Below are 24,610 nucleotides of genomic sequence, written 5' to 3' on the forward strand. Positions count from 1 at the left end.
CGGGATGACGGTGGTGGCGCTGTGATTCCCCCAGGCGTCCCTATGGTGTGATGTTTTCTACTTCAGGAAAGGCGGTAGAAAATTGAGACAGGCACCTTTGCAATTGGATAAACAAGCACCTTTGGTGTCACCAGGCCTTGTTCACACCCCTGGGTCTTAGGATGGTTCTGCATTTTATTCAGAATTCTAACGAGCCTCAAGGGAGTGGCAGCTGCCTATCCTAATTCCAATGCCTCAAATAGATTTGAAAGTACCCCAAGCCTAAATTCATGTTCACAGGGACAACACTGGCCTGTTACATGTCCTTAACACTGGGAGGAGGCATGAGTGCCCAGTTATTTGAGTACTGGTGGTCTTTACGAAGGAATGCATGAGAATGCAGATTCAGCTCGGGATCTTCCCTGGTTTATCAGTACACAGTCTAGACTTGGTTCCCTTTACTATTCTTACATATTCCAGAAGCCTAAAGCACCATCACTCATGGAGGTGGCATCTGGGTAAGAGAATTAGTCGGGACCTCACCAAAAAATGTGAAATTCCTTGTCATCGACTTTGCTTAGAACTTTACTAATCATTCATTCCAAGGAAGCTGGAGAAATCATTCCTTGCTACTAACAAATTCATGGCGAAGTCCTTGTCTACCAGCTAACAAATACCGTCTGGAAAATTACCCTTTTTGCAGACAAGGAGAAAGTTCCATAACTTATCTTTGTGCACTTCAAAAGAGTACCAGGAACAAGCAAGCTATAAAAGTCAACCTCTCTAAATTCGTTTAGAGAAGGTTAACCAAAGCAGCATTGTCTTATAATCAGATATTAAAATTAACATACACGTACACACACACAAACTAATAATGCTAAATATTGTAACAGGAACAAGATAACATTTGAACTGAATTTTCACAGTCTGGAAAACACCATTACTATTTTCCTTCTGGCTTTCCTTTCTGTGGTTGGAAAAGCAAAGCCCCTTAGTTTACACTTCATCTTCCACCAATGACAGTTAGAGTCCAAAAAAGTGACTTTTTCATGAGTTTCCTGTAGGCTATAGGTCAGGACGGTTGGAATTTTTCTTGCATAGTTTTCAGTGATTGCATATTGGCTAACAATTATGTTTTAAATTAAAAAAAAATTTAAGAAGAATCAAACCAGAGCAATCTCATTGACTCTTTCACGAAATCTTCCTAATGCAGTGTCACAGAAGCCTAACTGTATTTTCTCCTAAAGAGAAGATTAAATTTCAGAGATTATGTAGTGCAACTGGTTAACTTATAGGAAAGAGACAACACACTAATATAACTCCACCCTCCAAATATGGGAAATGTGTTTTGGGTACCCAGTTAACAAAACACATCCGTGGTCTGCAATGTCCTTCCTGTTTTACATCCAGCACAGCCCTGTGATTCTAGTTGAAGAGAATGGAGTCGGGATCTTGGTTTGCCATCTGTGCTATGTGCTTTAACACGTCCTTTTTGGTAATGATTCCGAGCAACCGCCTGGAAGACAAAACGAGACAACAAAACAAAAATAAGCCTGTGGTTAACATCCTGCGAGGTGACGCTTTTCCGCCCCAGTCCTTCGCAACTCTGTCTTCAACGCTGTCTGCACTTACGGCATGAGGCGCTGGCGGGACTAGGTGACGTGCACCAGGCAAACGGGACTGGGCGTGGGTCCCTAGACAGGCGGCCAGCATTTCTACCTTGGGTCTCGCATCCTGCTACTTCTTGGGGCTTAAGTATTCCCTGTATGTCTGAATCTTCTCGTTTGCCACCCAGTTCAAGTGCTCCTCCTCCAGAACGCCTCCCCTGATCCTGCGGGCCAGCAATGACTGCGTCCTCCTGGCAGCAACGGCCTGACCTATGCCCTTGTCCCGTCTGCTGTCGTGTGACCTGGGCTCATGTGATCTCAAATTCCCTACAACGCTGCGCGCTCCTTGAGCAGGGAGAAGGGCCTTATTCCTTTTTTTGTGTCTCCTTGGCGTCTAGTGGAATACCATCTTGCACGAAATAGGGGATTCGGTAAATGTTGAATGAATCAGTTAGGGGAAGTCCCCTTGCTGATTCAAATCCTGCAAGACATCTGTTACAACATTTAGAAATTGTAGAGAGTGAAATTCTTACATAATTGCTGGATTAACATAGCATGCTTAGAAAAAAAAAAATCCATCCTCCTCCTCCACCTCCCTTCTTTTCCAATAAAAATAGCAGGGCTTCCTTTACTGCATAAGAAATGTCCCGGGGCGGGGGGCGGGGGACAGAAAAGAAATTTTTTAAAAATTTAAAAAACAATAAAATAAAGAAATGTCCCAGAAAGAAAGAGCCTTGGCCTTCAGAATCGGAAGACTTGTGTTTAAAGCCTACCTCTACTATATACTAATGCGGGGCCCTTGTGCAGATCTTCAAACCTCACCAAAACTTGCTTTTCTCATCTTCAAATAATAGTAACAAAGGTACTGTAAGGACCAAATACTATATACACATATAGTATGTAATACCATCATAACTTCAGTGCTGTCTGTTCAAGAGGACACAGCCATTTCCTTTGCGGGGGAGGAACTGCATTATTTACAACGTGCAGCAAGCAGTTCCCATCTCTCAAACACACTTTTGCCCCCAAACCCTTTTTCCGTTAATTATGACGATAAAAGAAACACATCCATCTTCATCACGGAGCTTCAGAAGGGCAAGTGCTACTAACGTTCAAATGAATTGGGTTCTTCTCTCTTTATCTCTCTACGGTCTCCTTCCTCCCACAACCCAACGTGCCTCCCCCAAGGAGCCCTCACCCGTTGTGCGTAACCAGGCACTGCCGCAGTCCCAGCTTGCGGAAGATGTCCACGACAATCTCCATGGGTGTAAGGTCAGTCACAGTGAAGGGGCTCAGATCCAGGATGTTCCGGAGCTTTAGGGTGGGCGGGGTGTAGGGTGGCATGGGAGGAGAATGTTCGGTGAAATAAATGATGGACGTGCTCACAACCCCATCCTGTTTTTTTCGAGCATTTTCTATTTGAGAAGTAGGAAAAAAAAAAAAAAAGTTGAACATGGAAGTGCTCGTTCTATCTTGATGGCCCCTAATTCGTCCCGTCTTCCCTCTGTCTTCACCCCTTTGACACGTATTGATTTATTTCCACAGCGGATCCCGTGATCCTCTTTCTGAAATCCTTACCAATGGAAATAATGAGATCTCTCCGGAGGACAAAACCCACAAGTCTTTGGGACTCCCGGGACACCACCACTGGGAAGCCACTGTAAGTGGTTTCGCTGATGACAGTCTCTACATCTTCCACGGTCATACTGTCCTGAGTAAGGACAGTCAATAAAGGATCATTTCTCCGGGGTTTCATCACATCCATTGCCAGGGTCTTATGGGCAAACTCTTCTTTGGCTTCAAGAAAGGGGTAACCATTGAGACGAATGTGGGCATCATAGATGCCCTCTCGCCCAAGAGCGTCTGCCACCCACTTGCTTGTCATGGCTGCAGCCATCAGAGGCACAATGTACTCCAAGCCCCCAGTTAGTTCAAACATTATGACAACAAGGGAAACAGTCATCCGGGTCACCCCACCTGCAACAAAACAGATACAGGCCACTGAAAACAGGAAAAGTTCAGATTCATGCCAGATAAGGGCCTGCGACAGACCCCCATCCAGGGAAAGCCTACTTACTAGAAACACTGCTAAGAGGGGGGCTCCCCCATAACTGCAACTGCATTACAGCCAGTTTATAATGGACCTGAGTCACATTTCTCAAAATAACATCTACAGAAGCACAACAGGCCTTCTGCATTTTTCTCCTTTTGTTTCTTATTCGTGCATTGCTTTCTCCCCCTTAATTATAAAGGTCATTGCAGAAGATACCCACAACTTGTGTAACACTACTGAGACGAGAGGTTCTCTGGAACGTACAGGCCATTGTGGAAAAGTCAGAACACATTTCTTTAAAGTCTATAAAAGACGGGGCAGGCGCCTGGGTGGCTCAGTCGGTTAAGCGTCTGCCTTCGGCTCAGGTCATGAACCCAGGGTCCTGGGATCGAGGCCCGCATCGGGCTCCCTGCTCAGCAGGGAGCCTGCTTCTCCCTCTGCCTTTTCCCCTGGCTTGTGCTCTGCTCTCTCACTCTCTCTCAAATAAATAAATAAAATCTTTAAAAAAAAAATAAAGTCTATAAAACAAAGTCATTATCCATAATGACTCACTGCCTAGAAATAAGCAGAGTAAAAATTTTGAATGACTTTTTCAAGTTTTTCACTATGTAAAAATGTATGTTTTTACGTAGGTGAGCTCATATTACACGTTTAATTCCCCACCGTGCTCCCCTCCCCCCACTTTATGTCAGGAACATCTTGGATATTATCACAAATTTATTTAACATCATATTTAAAGATGTTAAATATCAGCATCACATTTAATAGCTACATAGAATAACATTACAAGGTTATACGGACCATAATCCACTGAACCAGTCCCTTCCTGTGCATATTTAAGTGGATTCCAATTTCTTGCTATCATAAATAATCCTGTGATGAACACTCTTGGGCAGATATCCTTCTCCACGTTTCTGATCATTTCCTTAGTATGATGAAATTTGAGAGTAAAATTGCTCCCCAAAGGGAGGAATGTAGCTATATGATAAAGAATGCTTCCAAAGCACTTGAAAAATGGCAAACCCAAAAGGAAACGGATGGTCATTTAAAAAAAATAAATCAATCTGCAGTCAACTGTGTTTCATATCACGCTACTTCATGATGTCACCTGGGTGGCAACTTCTTCAAACCCAATGCAGACACCACTCACCCAAGCAGGCTGCAGCCCCAACCATCGCATACAGGCCAGGGGTGATGCAATCCGCTCCCTGGCTACACCAGCTGTTGAAGATGGCCCAGTCATGGTGGTAATAAGCCAGCTGTTCCATCCCCACTCCCAAAAGTCGACCGGCTATAGCACCAACAGCCATGCTGGGGATAAACAGGCCAGAAGGGATCTGCAAAGAGAAAGCAACGGGTGCTTAGGGAGGCATGATGCGTCCGCCTGGCACGTGGTAAGGGCTAGAGGACTGACCCTCTGTGAAGCGAACAGGCCAAATGACAATTTAACTATGCACTATGCTAGCAAGTGGCCGTAAAGACTTGTGTAATGCTACAGGGGCTAGAGGTTCTCTGGGACGTGCAGGCAAGGACGACTGCAGAGAAGCTTACCCTGATCCGGGGTCCATCAGACAAGAGCCTGAACTCTCCAGACATTTTTTTTTTTTTTTTTTTTTTTTAAAGATTTTATTTATTTATTTGAGAGAGAGAGAATGAGAGACAGAGCACGAGAGGGAAGAGGGCAGAGGGAGAAGCAGACCCCCCGCCGAGCAGGGAGCCCGATGCGGGACTCGATCCCGGGACTCCAGGATCATGACCTGAGCCGAAGGCAGTCGCTTAACCAACTGAGCCACCCAGGCGCCCCTCTCCAGACATTTTTTAAATGAGGTAGTAACTATGGTTGCGTGACTACCCAAAACAAAAAAACCCACCGCCACCACCACCAAAAGACCCTCTCGTCGGTCTCCCGCTCTATTTCCTGATTCCTAGGATATATACGGTGAATTCTCAATGTTCTGTGTGAAGGGCCATTTTAAATAGCCAAGATTGGCCCTGAAGGAAGAGTCTCCTCTTGAAAAGGGGCTTCTGGATCTCACAGAGTTCCCTGTCTATGCATTACCACTGCTAGTTCTCCCAGGCGGTGCTAAGATGGTGCCCACCAGGCAGGAGGCTGATAAGGCTTCAGGGTGTGCGGGCGGGGGTGAAGCCTGTAATATTCCTGTATGGCTTTCCAAATACCCGTCCGAGATTTAGCACCAAACGTCCAGGAATCTATATTTTAAGACCTATTTCAGATGATTCTGTTGTGTAGTCCAGATAAGCCGAATGAGCTTGTTGCACGTCACATTGACTCCATTTTCCCCGAGCTTTTAGATGAAAAATTCTACCTCCACTCAGCTGTGCTACAGAGGCACACTCAGGCCAGAATCTTTAAGGAGTAGTGATCTCCCACAACCCCCCCTAGGCCAGTGAGATAACCAGAAAAAGGGCCTCAGTAGACATTTTAGGATCTTGATTCAGGAGGCTGCAGATAAACTAAAAGACAGAAGGGAAAAAGCATAGGGTTTGGAGCCAGAGGACCCAGACTCGAGGCTTTACTGCAAGGGAACTGCTGCCTTCCTCCGTCAAACAAAACTCAGGATCTCCAGTGTTTGATTGTGGAATACATATGAATCTGGGTGGGTCTGATGGTCTGGGGAACATGTCTGCATATGTGAGAAACTCCATCTATTTCCTTTTTTTTCCGTCATGGCTGTTTTATTTTGTCCTTGTCATCACTCAAGAAGCACTGTAAAACCTTCCGGGGTGTCGAGGAGGATGCGTATCAATTCAGAGACTATAGTACTGGCTAAACTGAGCTGTGGAGTCTTCTTCTCTGGTTCGAATCTCCATTTCCCTAGAGAACAGAGGGAACTAACTTGGTAGTTGGGTGCTAAAGAAAAGACTAACAACCTAGGGAGGAGGAAGAAAATACCTCAACGAATGTTCCTTTCTGATTTCTTCCGAAACATGGAACTGATAACAAGTACCGAAAATAAAAGATGCTGGCCCGACGTCTGCTTCTGACAGTTGCACTATTAACTTGGGATCACCTGTGAAGTTCCTGCTACTTGGGCATTGATGACAATGGTATAGAATACATTTAGCGCCACACTGGGCCAAACGGTAGGACATTGCCATCTTAGGGTCAAAATGGTTGAATAATGGCTACTTCATTTGGTTCAACTTGATATTTTGCTCTATTGGCAAACTCTAAAGCCACCCTCTAAGGACCAAAAATGTGGTGGTCAGATATTGTTTTAACACAAAATGCACATGAATAAATACCTTACCATCCCTTTTGAGGGGCAAAATCTGTTTTCCTCTGGAAAGGAGAACACATTTCTCCTTAAATCTCATCACTGAGGTTTGCATGTGGCCTAAAACTAGGCTTGGACGATGTTTGGTGGAGGTACCGCTGTCTAGGAAGTTATGAGGACACGTGGGGGCGGGGGGGTGAGGACTTCTGAGGGTGGGGGATAATGCTACATGAAGCCGGAAATGCCACATGAGCTTTGAAGATTGTATGGTGTCTTGGCTTTGCCCCCCAAACCCACAGCCACACATCTACCCACCAAGTATCAAAAGGATGTGCTCACCTTCATGCCAAAGGTGAATATGGTGATGACAATTTTCAGTATGAGTGTCAAGGCCAGCTGCCACATGGCACTGTAGACTCCAACACCAGCCGGTCTGTCGGGCAGCTCTCCCCCCTTGCTTGTGTTGAAGCGGTTCTCATAATCACAGAGCTTGGAGGAGTCCAGCAGGCCACAGTCATTGAACAGCTCAGAAATAAGCTCACTTGTGCTCATGCGGGTGTACTCATTGGGGAAAGCCAGGATGGCAGTGATGGCTGTCACAACGAGTACCTCCACGACAGGGTACCTGCCCAGCTGAGTGGTCTTACGCTTCCGACACCAGGCAATGTTGGTGCGGATAAACAAAGCTCCCCACAGACCACCAAATATGCCCAGCACAATGAAGGGCACGAGCTCAAAGAGATGCCAGGGGGTGTGAAACTCCACATAAAATAGAACCAGGCGGCTGTTGCCAAAGGGATTGATGGAACGTAGAGTAAAAGCTGCCACCAAGGCAGCAAAGAACGAGCGCCACAGCGTTTTGAGGGGGAAATAGTAGCTGACCTGGAAGAAAGAAGGTGAGAAAGCAAACGTAAATCAGGATGCAGAAACAGTTTCAGGTGAAGAGTCACTGCTGCAGTTCTTTGACGACCGAAGAACTGCCCAGAGAGCGCTGGTCACACGGTAAATGGTAACCCGCTGAGTCGGGAGGAGCACTTCGGGTCCGCAATGTCCCGTAGACACCGGCCAGGATTCCTGACACGAAAGCAACACACACATATTCCAGAGACAGATAAAAGTAGTTACCTCTTCTAGGCTGAATAACACCCCGCCGATTGGTGCCCCAAAGGCTACAGATACACCAGCTGCCGCTGCAGCCGACAAGACCTACAATCCAAAACTCAAAATTAGTGTTGGAATAATGACACCTTTCTACCATCGATCACATTTTTAAAAAGGAGTATTAGTGTTTACTAAACATTTAAAAAAAAAAAACCACTATATGTGCTCCATATCCGGTTAATCAAAAATGAAGTTCAATTCATATTTACTTATTTTGAGAGCAAATGCTGCAGGCTACATTTCAAACGCATGGTTCAAATGCTGGAACAGGTAGAGGGTCTTTCCTGTGTAATTAATCCGGGCATGTACTTTATTCCGAATCATTCCCCTCATCCCCAGTACTCTCAATTCATTAACTGAATTTGAGTCTGTAGACCTATTAACCACCTAAATGAAGTCTTTTCAGTGATATATTTACATAGCGCTTTCTTTATTAAGGAATGCTTTTTAAATGAGATTTTAGAGAAGGCTGTCATGATACAAAACTGAAGTAACAATTGGCTCACAGCTACTCAGGAGCTGCAAATATTCACACAATAGGTGGTTGGGGTTTCCTGTACTCTGTGCCCCACTCGGTCCCTACTGACTGGTGGAAACAGAAATAGGGAGCAAACTAGAAGCAACGAGAAGCAAGGGGACAGACTCTGAAGGGAAGAGAAGACCTAAGTGTGTTTCGGTGAGGCAAGGAAAAGGGCTAGGTGGGAGAGGAAGAGGAAGGGGAAGAAGCTGTCAGAGGGAAATAAAAAAGGACAAGGAGGTGGAGAAAGAGAGCAAGTGATACATAGCTCAACCTCAGTATGTAGGCACACTCATGCTCATGGAGAATATGCATGACCAACACCCCAGAATTAATAGAAGGGTAAAGTCCTTTCATTGGATTCTGGTTGCTGTGGAGTGATACGTGATTTGTGGTAGTAAGGAAATTTTTAAAAGAAAGTTCAATGAAAATGAAGAGCTTCTGAAGAATAAAGTGGTTCTTGGCAAAATAAATAGGCAGGTTTTCCTGGGAGCGCAGGGATGGCCCAGGGAAATGAAGGGGAGGAAGGAGTGAGGTCTCCGGGGCTAGCCTGGGAGGACTTCGAAATTCGTGCCTATGTACTGGCTTTCATCTGAGAAGAACAAGGACAGTCAAACAAGAGGATCTCAGTGACTCTTTCGGTTGAATTATGAGGAAAAAGAAAGAATCGTGATGGCTGGTTTGCTTCAAGTTTTTGCTGACAGAGTGGAGTCTGTCTATGCCCTTCCTTCTCAAATCTGTAATCTCAACCATCTGCCCACTTTGACAAGGCCCTGGGACACAAAAGGGTTGCTGCCGATGGTGAGAAGGACAGGAAAAAATAACTGGAAAGTCTAAATAAACCATAGGAAGTGAACTCAAGATGCAAATATTCACAAGTCTAGTTAGAGAAATACATGATATCTAAACAGGGAAACACCCCCAACTCCCCTCTCATTTTATAAGGAACTGTCTGAACAAAAATGCCAATTTTATGGAATGAAAGTAACCGGCAATCTATAGTTTCGAAGTCCCCCTACCCATGCAAAACCAGAAAGAATCAACACTCTACTCTTGCCAGCTAAACTGGTTTTTTCATCTCTTTAGCTTCCGTTGTACCTTATTCTCATCTAAAAACCTCACCAGTTTCACACTGCCTTTATGCCCCACTACCATTTGACGGGTAGCTAAACAATCGACTCTGACTTCCCTCTCCCTTTCCTGCTAACCTTCCTCTCCTGCCAGGAACTTCCCCCCTTGAACTATCAAAATGGATTCCATATTTGAAATTTCAACATCTTTGAGTTTCCTTCTGGGCCTTATGGTTTGGTTTGTTTCATTTTCTGAATAAATCACTGGGTTCCAATTTTGTGAAAAATCCGTTCTAATGAAATGACCTTGGCCTTGACCCATTTCATATGTGATTTCTGTGTAATTCAACGAAAACAGAGCAAGAACCATTGTTTTCTTAAATCCTTAATTATAGCAGGATAAAAGTAACCAATGACCTCGGACATTTCTAAAAACTGTTCTTCCTCCGCAAAATGATACACATTAAGAACTGCATGAACATGAGAACAGCTACAGAGATGCGGTGGTGGGACTAAGTTAGCAGGGTTGAGGCAGAAGGCAGACAGAAATCTTATACACAGAGAAACTCATTCAGTGTGGCACTAGGTAGAAATAAAAGATGGAAAAGCTGGTATCTGAAACACATGTGGAGCTTATATTCGTTCACAGGAATAAACGACTTCTTTTAAAAATCTTCTCTTATTTTTGAAACTTATTTTGTTATAAAACAGCACATGTATAGATTGATATGTAATAAAGGTTATTAGAGTTAAAGTCCTTACTTCTCCCTCACTACCACCTCACTTTCCTGCTCACCACAGGTGGACATTTTCAACAGTTTGGAGTAAAACCACTTTCCAGACATTTTCTTTCTAGGTGCACATATACATACTTTAAAAAAAAAAAAAAACATTAACTGAGTTATTCTATACACGCGTCATTCCAAAACTGGCTTTTGAAACTTAATGTTATTTTGTAGCCATCATTCCACATCAATATACGTAAGGCTATCTTTTTTAACAACTGCCTAGTATTCTATAGTACAGCCAGAATCTCGTTTATTCGATCGGTCCCCTGTTGATGGATGTTGCGATTGTTTCGTTTTACCATGATATTGACAAATGCTGCACCAACCAGCCCCACACATATACGTTGGTTCCCACACACACTTGGGGTGTCCGTAGGATAAATTCCTAGAAGTGGAACCACTGGGTCAAAGGGTATTTGTACTGACATTGGTCGAGTCCCCAGATCCTCATCCCTAAGATCATACCACTTATGCTCACCAAAAAAGAGACAATTTGGGCCATCTGTCATTACCTCTCTGCGCTTGGCTTCATTCTTCCTGTATTTGTTGAAACAATGACACAGGATGTTCCCACAGCAGCAAGCCACGTGCACCAGGGGGCCCTCTTTGCCCAGGCTCAAGCCAGATGACACGGCCAGCACCAGCGTGATGGTTTTGATAATCAGGGTCCACTTACCCAAATAGCCCCTAATAATAAAACCGCTCAAGATAGTTTTTATCTGCAGGTCAAACACAGAGAGATTGAATATAGACTAAGCAAGTAAACAAGGCTGGGAAGCAATAATCTGGACCTCATTATGGAAACTGCACCTTTCGAACAAGTGACATATAAATGTTTGACCTACGTGACCCCAATTTGGGAGGGATCCTGAGAGCCCAAGAAAGCAAGAACTGTTCTTTAAGCTTTCAAGTTCCTTTCCCCACCCCCACCCCCGGCCATGTGCTAGCTGGGCAAGGGAGTATTGCAAGCATGAGAGTGTGTGTGTATTGACGAAGGGGAGGCAGAGTGGGAGGGTGTTTTCCTTACTTACTTACATCCTTACAGGCCAGTAGAGCCTTGATTCTCTGCCAAAGAAATTTGTAACTATGACTTGGTCAGGAAACAGAGAGGGGCAAGGTCGTCTGGGTAACCTCAAATCTCAGTGGTTTTGGTCACTGTCAAGCAATCTAAGCCAAAAGTAGTTAGAAACAGGATTTCGGCCACCCTCCTTCTAAGCCCGAATCATATTGTAGGATATGAAGCAAAATAGTTTTATTTCTCCTGCTTGAACAAAGTTGACAATACCACTACTTTTTCCGGCCAGAAACCTGGGATCTACCCTTGATCTCCTTGGGTAGGGAGCAGGGGTTGGCCTTCAAAGGGCCTGATTCCCCAGGAACCCGCAAGGGGGCTAGGAATCCACCCCCTTTCGTGTCCAGGTGGCCCAGGCTGGGAGACTTGAGGGAAGACCTAGAGAGACCCCAGATTTCCTCCGGGTCTGATCCTGTTTCATATTCGAATTGCAGGATAGGCTGGAATACCTATTAAAGGCTTTTAACCAGAGGAAGGATTCACTACTGTTAACCATTTATAAACGGTTTGAGAGACTCACCTCAGGAATTCCAGAGCCACAGGCGTAAGGCGCAAACACTTTGACGAGAGACACGGCAAGGAAGGCAAATAGGAGAGCCCAGAGGACGTACATGAAATAATTGACTATGTAGGCAAAGGCTCCCTGGAACAGGGGAAAAAGAAAGAAGCTTGTTTTAGCCCCGGCAGCCTCAATGAGGCACACAGCACTGAGGAGGAATAGGGTTTCAGGAGAGGGGCTCGGGAAGGGAAAAAACCTGTATCACATCGCTCAAAGGCGACCCCTGAAACACTGTCAGCCCACTTGGCACTGAAAACGAGAGGCTTTGCTACACGCAAAGGAAAACTGATGCCAGCTGCTAAGGATGGACAAGAACGAAGAACAAACAAAACCCGAAGCAAACTCATGTTCAATACGAGACCTCGGGCAGGTTCTGTGGTCAAACAGATCTGATTTTATGTCGATTTTATTAAGAGCCTTGAAAGCTCTCTTACTGGAACGGCCGAACCTTGGCTACGTGTTTGAAGTGAAGACCAGCTCTACCTGCCCTGGTGTCACATTCTCATGGGGGGTTATGGTGTCGAAAATTCTTGAGCGCTTTTCTTCAAATCCACAGTTCCGTTCTATAGGGAGCCACCACATCTTTGAATTTTGCTGTCACAGACTCAGCAACAAGCAGATGCGAGTAGAAAGTTTCAGGCTTTGACCATAGAACAAAACCAGTGAGATGCCAGCTCACCCAAAGAATAAAACAGCAACAGCTCTTTTTAAAATGGAGAGAACATACTTGTGACACTGTCCTCCTAGGATAATGAAGTCTGCCAGAAAATAAATATAATTTTGACCACTAATAAGGAGTCACCAACATAAAGGCTGGCAAATAGTTACATCTTAAAAAAAAAAAAAAAAAGCTATCTTGAACATTAGGAGATGATGCTTACTGATAAAAATAGAAGTTGAAACTCACTCGAATTACATGAAACACACAACTCACTGCACTTCTGGCTTCTTAAAACGTAAAACATTATTAAAATAATTCACTGACCTAAACAAGCAGAGCCAAACTGCTCAGGGTTTTTTTTTTTCTCCTGAGTTATAGCTTTGACACAAGTTTTCCATTATTTTAGTCCCTCAGAGGAATAGGTAATTGCTCTCTCTTGGCCTTTCAAATGTAGCTAGGGAGGAAGAAGACTTCAGAAGCAGGAATCAAAGAGGGAGAGGGAGTGGAAAGGCAAGTAGCTAAAAATGGCTAGGGGCAGAAACCTGGAGGCTAAGTTCTTGGCAGGAGAACTCTTAGAATCTAGAAGACTCTCCAGGCAAGGATTTCATTCATTTAAAAAAAAAAAAAAAAAAGATGGCCAGAGAAATGTGTCACTTGAGCAAATCTCAAGCTCCAGTTTGAAAGCCACATTTGGAATACTTAAACACATAAATGGCTATGACGGGGTAGCATGGGGGAGCCTTACGGGGATGGAACAATAGTTCTAGATCCTGATTGTGGTGGTGATTACATAAATCTACACGTGTGATAAAACTGTAGAGAACTGCATACACATATACACACACATCTATGCACATAAAGTGGGTGAAATAAAGTCTGTGGATCATATCCTTGTCTTGCTACTAACCTCTAGTCATAGAAGATGTCACCATTGGGGGAGGCTTGGGTGAAGGGTATGGGAGACCTCCCTTGCTGTGCAACCTCTTGTGAATCTAGAATTACTTCAAAAATAAAAGAATAAAAAAAGGCAAGGGAATCTCTCTCTCTCTCTCTCTCTCTCTCTCTCGCTCTCACACACACACACACACACACACACACACACACACACACATACACTCACCCTAAATTCCAGGGCTTCTCAAACTTTTCTACCCAAGTACTCCTAATCTAGGAGAGAGGGTAGGGGATAGGATACTCAGGAGCAGAGCTGAAACAGAGATTGCTTTATCTTAATAAACATGGAAATCTTGCACCCCTTTGTAATCCAATGTAATTTTAGAAAAAAATATTCAAAAAAAAACCCCACTGATTTTCTAAGAAGGCACACAGCATTTATCTTGTGGTTTTTACCCACCCACTGGCACACCAACTTTAGCCCAGTTTGAGGAGAATAGATCTAAACCCTCTCACACATATGGTATGTATCTAACCCTTTTACTGAGCTCTTTCCCCAAGCCAATGTGTACAGTCATTTATGTACACAAACACTCTTATTTCTGACTTTATTTTCCTATCCTTCTTTTCCCTTGACCGTGTGTATGTGTGTGTGCACGTGCATGCGCACATGCACACACTCCATTCCAAATCGTCTGTGGACCAAAGTAGGAATAAAAATGCATTTTAAATGTATAAATATATATCCTAGCCTTGTCTCAGTCACTTTGCCAACAGAGTAAATGAGGAGTGAGCTGAGATGGTACCTGTTTTGGTTGGTGGAAGCCAGAAAGGAACTGGGAATTGAGAGCTGTTTTGTTCTGTCTTGTGTGTTTTTGTCTTTAGTAGGAGAGATCTAACAAACAGCCCAAGTGGTAATAGAGAGGAAGGAACTGGAAAACAAAGTTACTTTTACATTGAAAAACATCTGCTGGGGCACCTGGGTGGCTCAGTCGTTAAGCGTCTGCCTTCGGCTCAGGTCATGATCCCAGGGTCCTGGGATCGAGGCCCGCATCGGGCTCCTTGCTCCGCAGGAAGCCTGCTTCTCCCTCTCCCACTCCCCCTGCTTGTGTTCCCACTCTCACTGTGTCTCTCTGTCAAATAAATAAATAAAATCTTAAAAAAAAAGAAAGAAAAGTATCTGCTAGGAGACAAGAACAAATGAAAATATTGATTTATTCTCCAAAGAAGGCTATTGGCAATTTTATTCCTGCGTTTCTGTTATTTTCATATGGAATGTATCCTAATTTTTTTTAATGTTCTAATGCAATGCTCAGAGGGAAATTACTTCTGGAGTGTATACAACAGACACATTCTTAAGCCACTCTGTCTTTGTTAGAAATTATAGCGTCCCTGTTGGCTGGCTCTGACATTTTTACTGAAATTATTAGAGAAAGACAGATTCAATCACACCCCGTACTAACAGCTAAGGAGAAACACTGAGACTGTTTACGATGAGCAAAAACATGAAGTCACTGGGTAATGCATCAAAGCGAGGGAAATAGGGTCGCACTTACACCACAGAGAAAGGCAGCTGGCGCTGGTCCCCCTTTCCATGAAGAGGAAAAGAGGGGCACATTCCACAAGTGCCAATGAGTACAGTATAAGAAATTCAGTCAACGTAAGAATACAAGCCGGCAGTTTGGAAATCTTCACAACGCCTTACCTCATCGGTGCTGATGATAAGCTGGGACCAGCTGTTCCACTCTGGGCATTTGTCTCTGTCTTCGAAGGTGACGTGGTCGGAGTTCCAGCAACAGTGCTCATGGTTAAACCAGAATCCCTCCGTGCATATGCCTTCTTTTAAGTCTGTCATCCAATGAGCAGAAATGTCTATCAAGCCAGCTAAGGAACCTGATTTGAGGCAAGGGAAGGGAAGGCCAAAGTTGTCAAGAGAAAATGAGGGAAATGGCAGCAAAATAATGGACAAGCCATAAACTTTCCGGCTCCACCTGCAAACTCTTTCTGATGGTCTGTCTGCTTGATTTCCACCTATCACCTCCAAGACATTTCGCCTATTAAATGCCTATTCAAGGGGCACCTAGGTGGCTCAGTTGTTAAGTGCCTGCCTTCGGCTCAGGTCATCTTGGGGTCCAGGGATCGAGCCCCGCATCCAGGCTCCCTGCTCAGCAGGAAGCGTGCTTCTCCCTCTCCCACTCCCCCTGCTTGTGTTCCCTCTCTCTCTCTCTCTCTCTCTCTCTCTGTCAAATAAATAAATAAAATATTTTTTAAAAAAATAAATAAATGCCTATTCAAGAGGGGGTTAAAAAAACACAAAACACTGTCTGCACTGAACACCTTGTCTGTAGAATTTCTACATAGGGGGAGCTTGGGGGAGGGCCAAGTGGCTGGGTGGGAGCAAGGGGTGAGTGGATTTGCCTTTTAGCTGATTTACATGGCCAAGACTCTGCTTTACCTCACAGTTGCTGGGTACTGATCTCCGAAGACAGTCACATTTCTTAAAGAGCATTTTATTCTCACTATTTACAGAAGACTGAGAAAATGTGAATTGCCTGCCTTGAAGACTCTTATATGATCTTTGTCTGAGATGGCTGGGGGAAGGGAGCTGACAAAGACTATGGAGAGGAGAGCTCAGCCTTGTTAGCGATCCTGCTCCATGGACGAGGGAACCTGAGCCATGGCAGGAAGGCATTCGAGGCTGAGGGAAATGAACTTGAAAAAGCACATGGAAAGTTACATGAAGCTACAGACATGTCGAAGCCTCCTGAGCCTCGCACGTGAACATCCCAAAGTTTTCATAGTGAGAAAGGAGCAAACAATATTATCTGCAGAACAGCCACCAAAGGCAATTCTGAGAAGCTGAAGAGTGAATGGGGTATTATGTGCTATGGTTAACAGACTGGTAGGGTTAAGATCGTTATAGTACTTTCGATTCTGGCCTTCTCATCATTTCTGTCGTCCAGACAAAGAAACTCTGGCCTAAAGAAATGAAATGGTCTAGAATCACGCTTTAGGGAAATAGTAAAGACACCATAAAATTCACAGCCCCTGAATTCCCAGACTGTTCTTGCATTCAGACACACTGCTTCTATTGTTGCTCTGCGATGCTTAAAAACAAAATGCCCTGTGTGTTCGAGGGAAAGAAAAATATTCACTGGCCACCGAGTGACAAGAAATAACGTTAAAAAGTTGAGGATATTACGCCTACATTCCAACAGGCTGGAGGCCATGTCACGTGTATGTTTGGGTAGGTGCTAAAAGTGTTAACACAGGTTATTTACATACTTGAATAACCTAGTCAAATCTAACACCTTGTTTGACACCTCCTCTCGGCCACGCCCACCTTCTCCGCCTTCTTTTTTTTTTTTTTTAAGATTTATTTATTTATTTGAGAGAGAGAGAATGAGAGAGAGTACATGAGAGGGGGGAGGGTCAGAGGGAGAAGCAGGCTCCTCGCTGAGCAGGGAGCCCGATGCGGGACTCGATCCCGGGACTCCAGGATCATGACCTGAGCCGAAGGCAGTTGCTTAACCAACTGAGCCACCAGGCGCCCCACCTTCTAACTCTTAATCCTAACTCTTAATTCAGAAAATTAACATGTGTTACAGAGTTTGGCTTATTCTCTGGTTGTTTTTGTGTGAGCCTGTCTTACTCTACCTAATGCCAGTACCCTCAATCCTATCCTCCCTTTTCCTGCTATTTTGCCTTCTTTTCCTGATGGGCCCCTTCTTCCCAGGTGACAAATTTTATCAGGTTTCCCTTACCCTACAGAACAAAACGCTTTCCCTTATCCTCGTTACCGTTCCAAGCTTCTGCCCCTTCTCTCCTTCCAATGGCCACCAAATAGCTCCGGAACTTCTACGTTGGTCGCTTCCTCTTGAAATCTGACTCCTAATATTTATGAGATAGTTTTCCAAGGTCACTGGTATCCTACTAACTGCTGAACTTTATAACCTTTTCTCAGCCCTCCTGCTTCCCTTCAGCCTCTCTGCAATACTTAGCATTACAGACCACTGGGTCTATCATTAGCCAACTCTAAACTGGCCAGACCACATTCTCTCTCCCGCGCGAGCCTGTAGGGGTAGCACTAACCCCCGAGACCACAGGTTGGCAAACTATGGCCCAGGGGTCAAATCTGCCTCTATGCTTGCAAGTAAAGTTTTGCTTGGTCTCAGCCATGCTCATTTCTTTACCTCTTGTGTCTATGGCTGCTTTTGCCCTAGGGAGACCATTTGGGCCACGAATCCTAAAATATTCACCATCTGGCCCTTTACCAAAAAACCCTGCTGACCCCTTCCCTAGATAATCTTTGAAAACCCAGCTATGGCTGAGCCCTTCTTCATTTGCAGCAATCGTCTTATGCTCTGTGGCTCATAAAACATCTCCAGGTAACAGCAGCAGCAGTGTTGTTAACAACTATGGGCACCGTGCTGAGCACCATCCGTGCTAGATCTCATCTACCCACTATTCTGTCATCACAGCAAACGTGGACTATACGTACTCTTACGAGCCCCATTTTACAGATCAGTAAACTAGAGCTGCCAAGGGTTAAGAAATTTGCCAAAAGTCACAAAACTATCAAGTGCCAGGGCTGGGATTCAAGTCCCAGTAGCTGCAAAGCAGAGCCTGTGCTGACGGCCATTTTATCCCATCTACCTCCAGGTTTCCCACCTAACTTCTCTTTCAGCTCAATGTTCCAGATCCTCCTAGGCCCATCGTTTAATGCCATTAAGGATACAACCCTTAGTATCTCTGCCAGGTATTCTTGGCTTTCTGCTTTCCTGGTGGGAGGGGAAGCCTGCCTGGAAGCTTGCTTTAAAGCTGTATGGGCACAGGGCGCCTGGGTGGCTCAGTTGGTTAAGCGACTGCCTTCGGCTCAGGTCATGATCCTGGAGTCCTGGGATCGAGTCCCACATCGGGCTCCCTGCTCAGCAGGGAGTCTGCTTCTCCCTCTGACCCTCCCCCCTCTCATGTGCTCTCTCTCTTTCTCAGTCTCTCTCTCTCAAATAAATAAATAAAAAATCTTAAAAAAAAAAAAAAGCTGTATGGGCACAGCAAGGGCACTATTCCTAGTTAGACTGCATTACTTGGAGTGGCTTGGGAGGTTGACGAGATGACAGGAAAAGGTAGTACCATCCCACTCGTCCGCCAGCATGAAAGAGCGAGATCGTAAGTTTCTTGAGGGCATGGGCCATATCTTCTATGTTGTTCTTCACCACCAAATGAGAGAGCAGATGTTTAAGAAATAGCTACAAAAAGCTCCCAGGAAGTTCTCTTCTATATCTCCTCTTATACACCCCACGTAGTATGTGTTTAAAAAAAAAAAAAAAAAACTGCCCCTCCCCTGCATTTTGATACATTTCCCCTTTTAACCGCATTTATTTAAGGAAGGGGATGCAAGTATTAGTATCCCTTTACAGATGGGAGCACTAAGCTTCCTCAAGGTCCACCAGCAATTTATTTCATGTAGAAAAACCGTAAAGCACAGCACTCAACTCAGTTTATGACTTGGGGAGAGAACACACCACAATTTTAGGAGATTTGTTTAGAAAACAAACACAGTTTACCATACCTGATAAGAGCCCAATAAGTAGCATTAACAACCAGCCAGAAAACGCATCGCTCACACTGTGAATTAAGGCCCATGTCGACTCTTTGCTTTTATTGGTAATCTAGGGAGAAATGAGAAAAAATTGGTACACTCTATACACACGCTTGCTTTTTCACCTTAAAATGCACAGTAAAGAAACACAAAGATAAATCTGTTCATTAGGCAGAGAGACCAATCTGGAGTTACTTCTCAAATAATCTCGGGGAGAACTGACCTCATCGGGAACTTGGGAGGTTTACTGAAGCTTGTCTTACTGAACCCCACCTTTCTCTGCAGTATTGCAATGGCTCCAAGTACCTTAGTCAGGGATTCCCCATTCAGCTGCTAATTCTCTATCACCTCAATTTGTTTTGCTTTTTGCATTGGTCTCTGTCTACCCCAGACATCCGATATTCTAAGGATGGTCTCTTGACTCACAGGAAATAGGCTGACTGTTTTTCCAATGGACAAACACGGGCTTATTTGAGTGGTGAAAGTACAGTGTGAGGTTTTCTGTCGGGGCTGTGCTTCAGGTCAGGCAAGTTCCAAGACTTGCTCCCCACACCAATCACAGATACTAAATGGTATCAGGGATGCATCTCTTTATTTTCAAAAACCTGCTGGGAAGGGCGCCTGTGTGGCTCAGTCAGTTAAGCATCTGCCTTCGGCTCAGGTCATGATCCCAGGGTCCTGGAATCCAGCCCCGCATCAGGCTCCCTGCTCAGAGGGGAGCCTGCTTCTCCCTCTCCCTCCCCCCCTCACCCTGCTCATGCTCTCTCTCTCTCTCAAATAAATAAATAAAATCTTTAAAAAAAAAAAAAAAACTGGGGCACCTGGGTGGCTCAGTCGTTAAGCGTCTGCCTTCGGCTCAGGTCATGATCCCAGGGTCCTGGGATCGAGCCCCACATCGGGCTCCCTGCTCCGCGGGAGGCCTGCTTCTCCCTCTCCCATTCCCTCTGTTTGTGTTCCCTCTCTCGCTGTGTCTCTCTCTGTCAAATAATTAATAAAATCTTAAAAAAATAAAAATTCATTTTGACCTATGACTTTAAGTTTCCAGTTTTAGTGCTGAAAGTAGATGAGGTGATTTTTTTTCTGTGACAGTGTTTCCAGTCTGATGATGAACAGTTTAATGCAAAAAAAAAAAAAAAAAAGTCCCTTTTGATCACTTGATAAACACATTCTAATTGATTTTGAATTATTGTTAATTGGCATAATGTGTCTCAGATGTGACCATTTTCAGACAGTGGGAAATATGCCCTTGTCATATCCCAGGTGACTTTCACAATGTAAATAACATGCTGAATATGCAAGTGATGACAAATTGAACTCTGATTTACAGATGGCAGAAATTCTAAAGCCTGCCTGATGAATTGATATGATAGAGTATGTGCGCATGTTTCCAAACAGCAGCAACCTTATGAAAAACATGGAGTGTTTTTGTGGGGATCCCCTTTCTCAGTTAGGATAGAAAATTCAGTGAGATGATCACAAATCCAAGGATTACACAGCAATTTCTCAAAGCCTCTCCCGGGGACAACCTGACTGCGAGGCTCCGGTGATCATGAGAAAACCAGTCAGGAGATGGAAATGGCTTAAGAATACGAAGCTATCTGCCCCTGACTGCTCAGGAGACTTGCCTGGCTCTGAGAGAAGGAAATCATGAACACGGGAGAAGAGTGGGGCCAACTTAAAAAAAATCTCATTTTAAATTTGGACTCAAAGCAGAAATAGTAAGAAAAAAAAGAACCACACCTAAGGTTGGTTGAAGGAATGTCTCACCAGAGGATCACCCACTGAACTAGGATCACTGGGGCTAGGGCCCTCCCTTTCTAATAAGCTCTCCGTGAGGCCCTGATGCGAGCTAGAAATTGTGAATTCCCTGATTTAAATGACACACAGCAACAAGTTAAAGACAGACTGCTTAAAGAGGTTTTCATGGGACTCTGGAAAGAGAAAAGTGGGGAAATTCCCTCACCAAATTCAAAGGAATCTGTGTCATAGCCATGAGCACCATCTTACTACCTATCACATTTAATTAATGTCCTTAATTTGAATTTGATTGGTCTTGTGGGTTTGAGTCGAATGCGTACATTTTGTTTTATGGTTGTACAAGAGCCATAATCACAAGAACTTTATCCCGTAGGCTTCAGTAAACACCAGGGCTCTGAGGTTTGTTTGTTTTTTCTTTTATTCCTTTGAAAGAAGCCCCCTTTCTTTTCTTAGTTCTAAAACTCCTGTTTCAGGGAAAACCATAAAAAGGAAATGAGATCGAGGAAGAAGATCTCTGAAATGCACTTCGGTCCCCTCCACCAAGTTGGTTTTTACCTCTTTGCTAGGCACTTATACTCACGTCAGGGCTGCAAGGATCCTTTCCAACTACCTTACTACAGGAAGATAAATCACCGTTAAATAGAAATTCTTAAAATCACATACAAGATGCCCTAAAAATAAAAGTAAGTTAAAAAATAAAACCCTACATTGCCAGTAGACACCAGATTCAGCCACATCCAGGGCTGAAGGAAAGCACACATGTTAAGAATACGTATCTTCAACTTCTTCCCCTGGTGCTCCCTGACACTTAACTCACGTACCATCTTTGTTCTTACCTCTCGGTGCCTATCCCGGTCCCGTGACTTTTCCCTCACCCAGTCAATTGTGTTGAAATCATCATAGGTCCCCACACCAGGGATTGGCTCCTCCAAGAAGTCCATCATCCTATTTGAAGAACCTATTCCTCCACCATTGTATGACCTGTCCTCTGTATTGAACAGGAAACAGACATTAGTGCCTCAGACACTGTAAACACTTTAATACCTCCCTGCTGAGTACCAAAAGGTGAGTCCTTAAACCATCGGATGATTACAGTTAGGGTGTGCTGATAAAGCAATATAATCATTGGTGGGAACATCCATCATATTTAGAGGTTTCTGTGGTCTAGGCACAAAACGGTGAGTGCCTTCAGGCCATATAAATGGAAAGGGACAGATGAACAGGACAGTACAAAGGGGAGAATTGACAGGAGTTGAAGTGTAGTGGGAAAGGATTTATGAAACAAAATAAAGGAGCGCGCGGAGCAGCTTAGGTATTTCAGTTTCTTTTATGGAAGGGAGACAAAAGGGCCAAAGGTCTTTGCAGACATATCACATCAGAAACCATTTTGCATGTGTAAGGCAGTAATTCAATTCTGGGAGGTGGCTTTTGCCTGAGTGGGAATGCCAAAGAAAGCATGTCAGCCTCTTCAAGAGTTAAGCTGGCTGGAATGTACACATTTCCCTTCAATAGGTGGAAGACTTTGATCCCTGATGTAATGGGCTTGTAGAAACTTTTACTGAGTATGTCAGAACAGCCCAAGACTTACAAGTAGAGATTCAAAGACCAGTGCACAGCTTGGCGATGGGCTGTTCCTCTCTGATCCTTCAATGGAAGCAACATACCCACTTGCCCACCTGCAGTCCTTTATCTGCTTAGCTTTCAGCGCTTCTATTACAGTCACTTATGCAAATGTTTTGTCTTCCTTTCTAGACCGGAAGCTCTTTGAGGGCAGCCCTCTATCTGAGTCATCATTGCCTTCTCGCATCTAACACATAGCCAAGATTCAATAAATATCAGCGGAATCAAAGTTTATTTGCCGAATGGTGGGGATGAGAAAGAAGTATTCAAACTCAGGAGCTGTACACACACAAGGTTACTTAGTATTGCTTGACAAACTTGTTCCAAATATTTCCACCTGTCCTCTGGTGAAACAATATTTCTCTATTAAACACAAAATGTAAAACAGTATTCAGGAATTTATGCAAACGCGAGCTGAGGAAAAAATGCAGAGTAATGCTATCATTGAACTCAACCAGCCAAAGCTCACATTCGCAGCATCAACCTTAGCAGGGACAAAGCTTCATCCAGACTGTTTGGTGATGAATCCCTCCGCAGAGAAGGCCAAAGTGGGCCTGAGCTGACATCCAGCTCCCTCCCACCCAGCCTCGTCCCCATCTTCACTCTAAACTCCTACAGACGACTTCAGCACTGTAGTAGGGTAAGTGGAAATTAACCCCCAAGCTGTACCTGACTTACAAACTGTCAGTCTTCCAAATACCTCATCTGGTATACCTTTTCACCAGCAGCACACACATTTAAAAGGAAAAGCTCTGCAGAATCCAAATCATATTGAGGGTGGGAGTGGGGGTGGGAGTGGGGGTGGGGCTGGAGTGGAGGAGGAGAGCAAGTTAATCTTAAAACCCCCTAATCAAAGTCCTTTCCATATCTTCCAGCCTACCTGGCTGTAAAATGGTTGGCTGCTGAATCACCAGCCCAGCGTTTCCTATCGTGTCAGTGGCATACTGATAAACATTAATGCTGGTGTGTTTGAGAGCTTGGAGGGGAACAGCCAGCTAGGAAAGGGGGGCAGAAAGAAAATAAAGTATGGTGGGGGGCGGGAAAAAAAAAAAAAAAAACAAGCTGTTTCAACTCTCAAGACAAATGCTGACATGAACATAGGACACCAAACAACCAGAAATTGACTTCTGAAAGCAGGTTAATGCTCCAAATGAATTTGCTCTGATTCAAGGGCTCTCCTTTCAGGAGAAATTTAGAGAGGATTCGGTGAAACTGATTTTTAAAAGCACCCAATAGCTATCTAAGGTTACACGATGTATCAAAGGAGGCCCCCGGGCTCTAAGGACATTAAAAATGAAGCTCTGCAACAGCTTCCTAACAGGAAAGGAAAGAATCCTATTACATCACTAGGTAACATGAGCACTGCATCATCCTTCTTTGTAGATAGTCTCCTGTTAGCAATGCAAATTGTCAGGCAGCTCTGCAAAGAGCCAGCAGTGATCAGAAGCCGAGAAACAGACTGCTTGTGATTCTCCAGATCCCCTTCTCCCTGGGGTCACACTTCGGTCCTGGGCTGGGCTCAAGTCGGCTTACCTTCAATCACAGCTTTCTTTTTTTCTGCCTCAAGGAAGAAATAACCTGGGCAGCCCGCATTTGGCCATTTAGGTTGAGGCGCTTTTCTAGAAGGAGCCCCGGGAGGCACTGCTTTAGAAGGGCACTTGCTGCGTTCTCTGCCTTTTGCAGGAACAAATGCCACCTAAGGCACCACCAGTGTTCCCCGGGCGGTCAGAATGTGATGTCACTGGTGGAGTCACGTGACCAGACCCTTGGACCAGCCTTGGAGAAAGGAAGATTTTTTTTTTAACCGAGCACTGGCGCCTTAAAGATGTAGTCTCATCTAAACCAAGGCCGTCCCACGGGGGCCGCCAGGTCAGTTCACAAAACCGGGGTGCAGGCAGGCTTCAGTCTTTAGACCTTATTTAGCAGCAAATCCAGGGAGGCAAAGTAGGGCTATCTGAGAGCACTCAGGCGAGTTACAGGGATCCTAAGTTAAAAAGGGAGAGGGGCAAATACAGAAAAGCCTTTTTAAA

General features: G+C 44.5%; 1 protein-coding gene across 2 annotated transcripts; it reads right to left on the reverse strand.

Annotated features, from left to right (window-relative positions):
• Positions 1 to 306: 306 nt before the first annotated feature.
• Positions 307 to 21,928, reverse strand: CLCN5 (chloride voltage-gated channel 5). Of its 2 annotated transcripts, XM_021678741.1 has the most exons (11): positions 21,797 to 21,916; positions 19,173 to 19,272; positions 15,306 to 15,493; positions 12,007 to 12,129; positions 10,927 to 11,133; positions 8,004 to 8,084; positions 7,218 to 7,760; positions 4,790 to 4,976; positions 3,165 to 3,563; positions 2,785 to 3,001; positions 307 to 1,495 (listed from the first exon to the last, which is right to left on the reverse strand). In XM_021678741.1, the coding sequence occupies exons 1-11, from the start codon at positions 21,902 to 21,904 to the stop codon at positions 1,405 to 1,407; spliced, it is 2,244 nt and encodes a 747-aa protein (XP_021534416.1). In that variant the 5' UTR covers positions 21,905 to 21,916; the 3' UTR covers positions 307 to 1,404. The 2 variants fall into 2 exon arrangements, with proteins under 2 accessions (XP_021534416.1, XP_021534422.1); XM_021678747.1 differs by lacking the exon at positions 8,004 to 8,084 and having other exon boundaries at positions 1,367 to 1,495; positions 21,797 to 21,928.
• Positions 21,929 to 24,610: the final 2,682 nt, after the last annotated feature.

Source organism: Neomonachus schauinslandi, chromosome X (assembly GCF_002201575.2).
Source record: "Neomonachus schauinslandi chromosome X, ASM220157v2, whole genome shotgun sequence".
Taxonomy (NCBI): domain Eukaryota; kingdom Metazoa; phylum Chordata; class Mammalia; order Carnivora; family Phocidae; genus Neomonachus; species Neomonachus schauinslandi.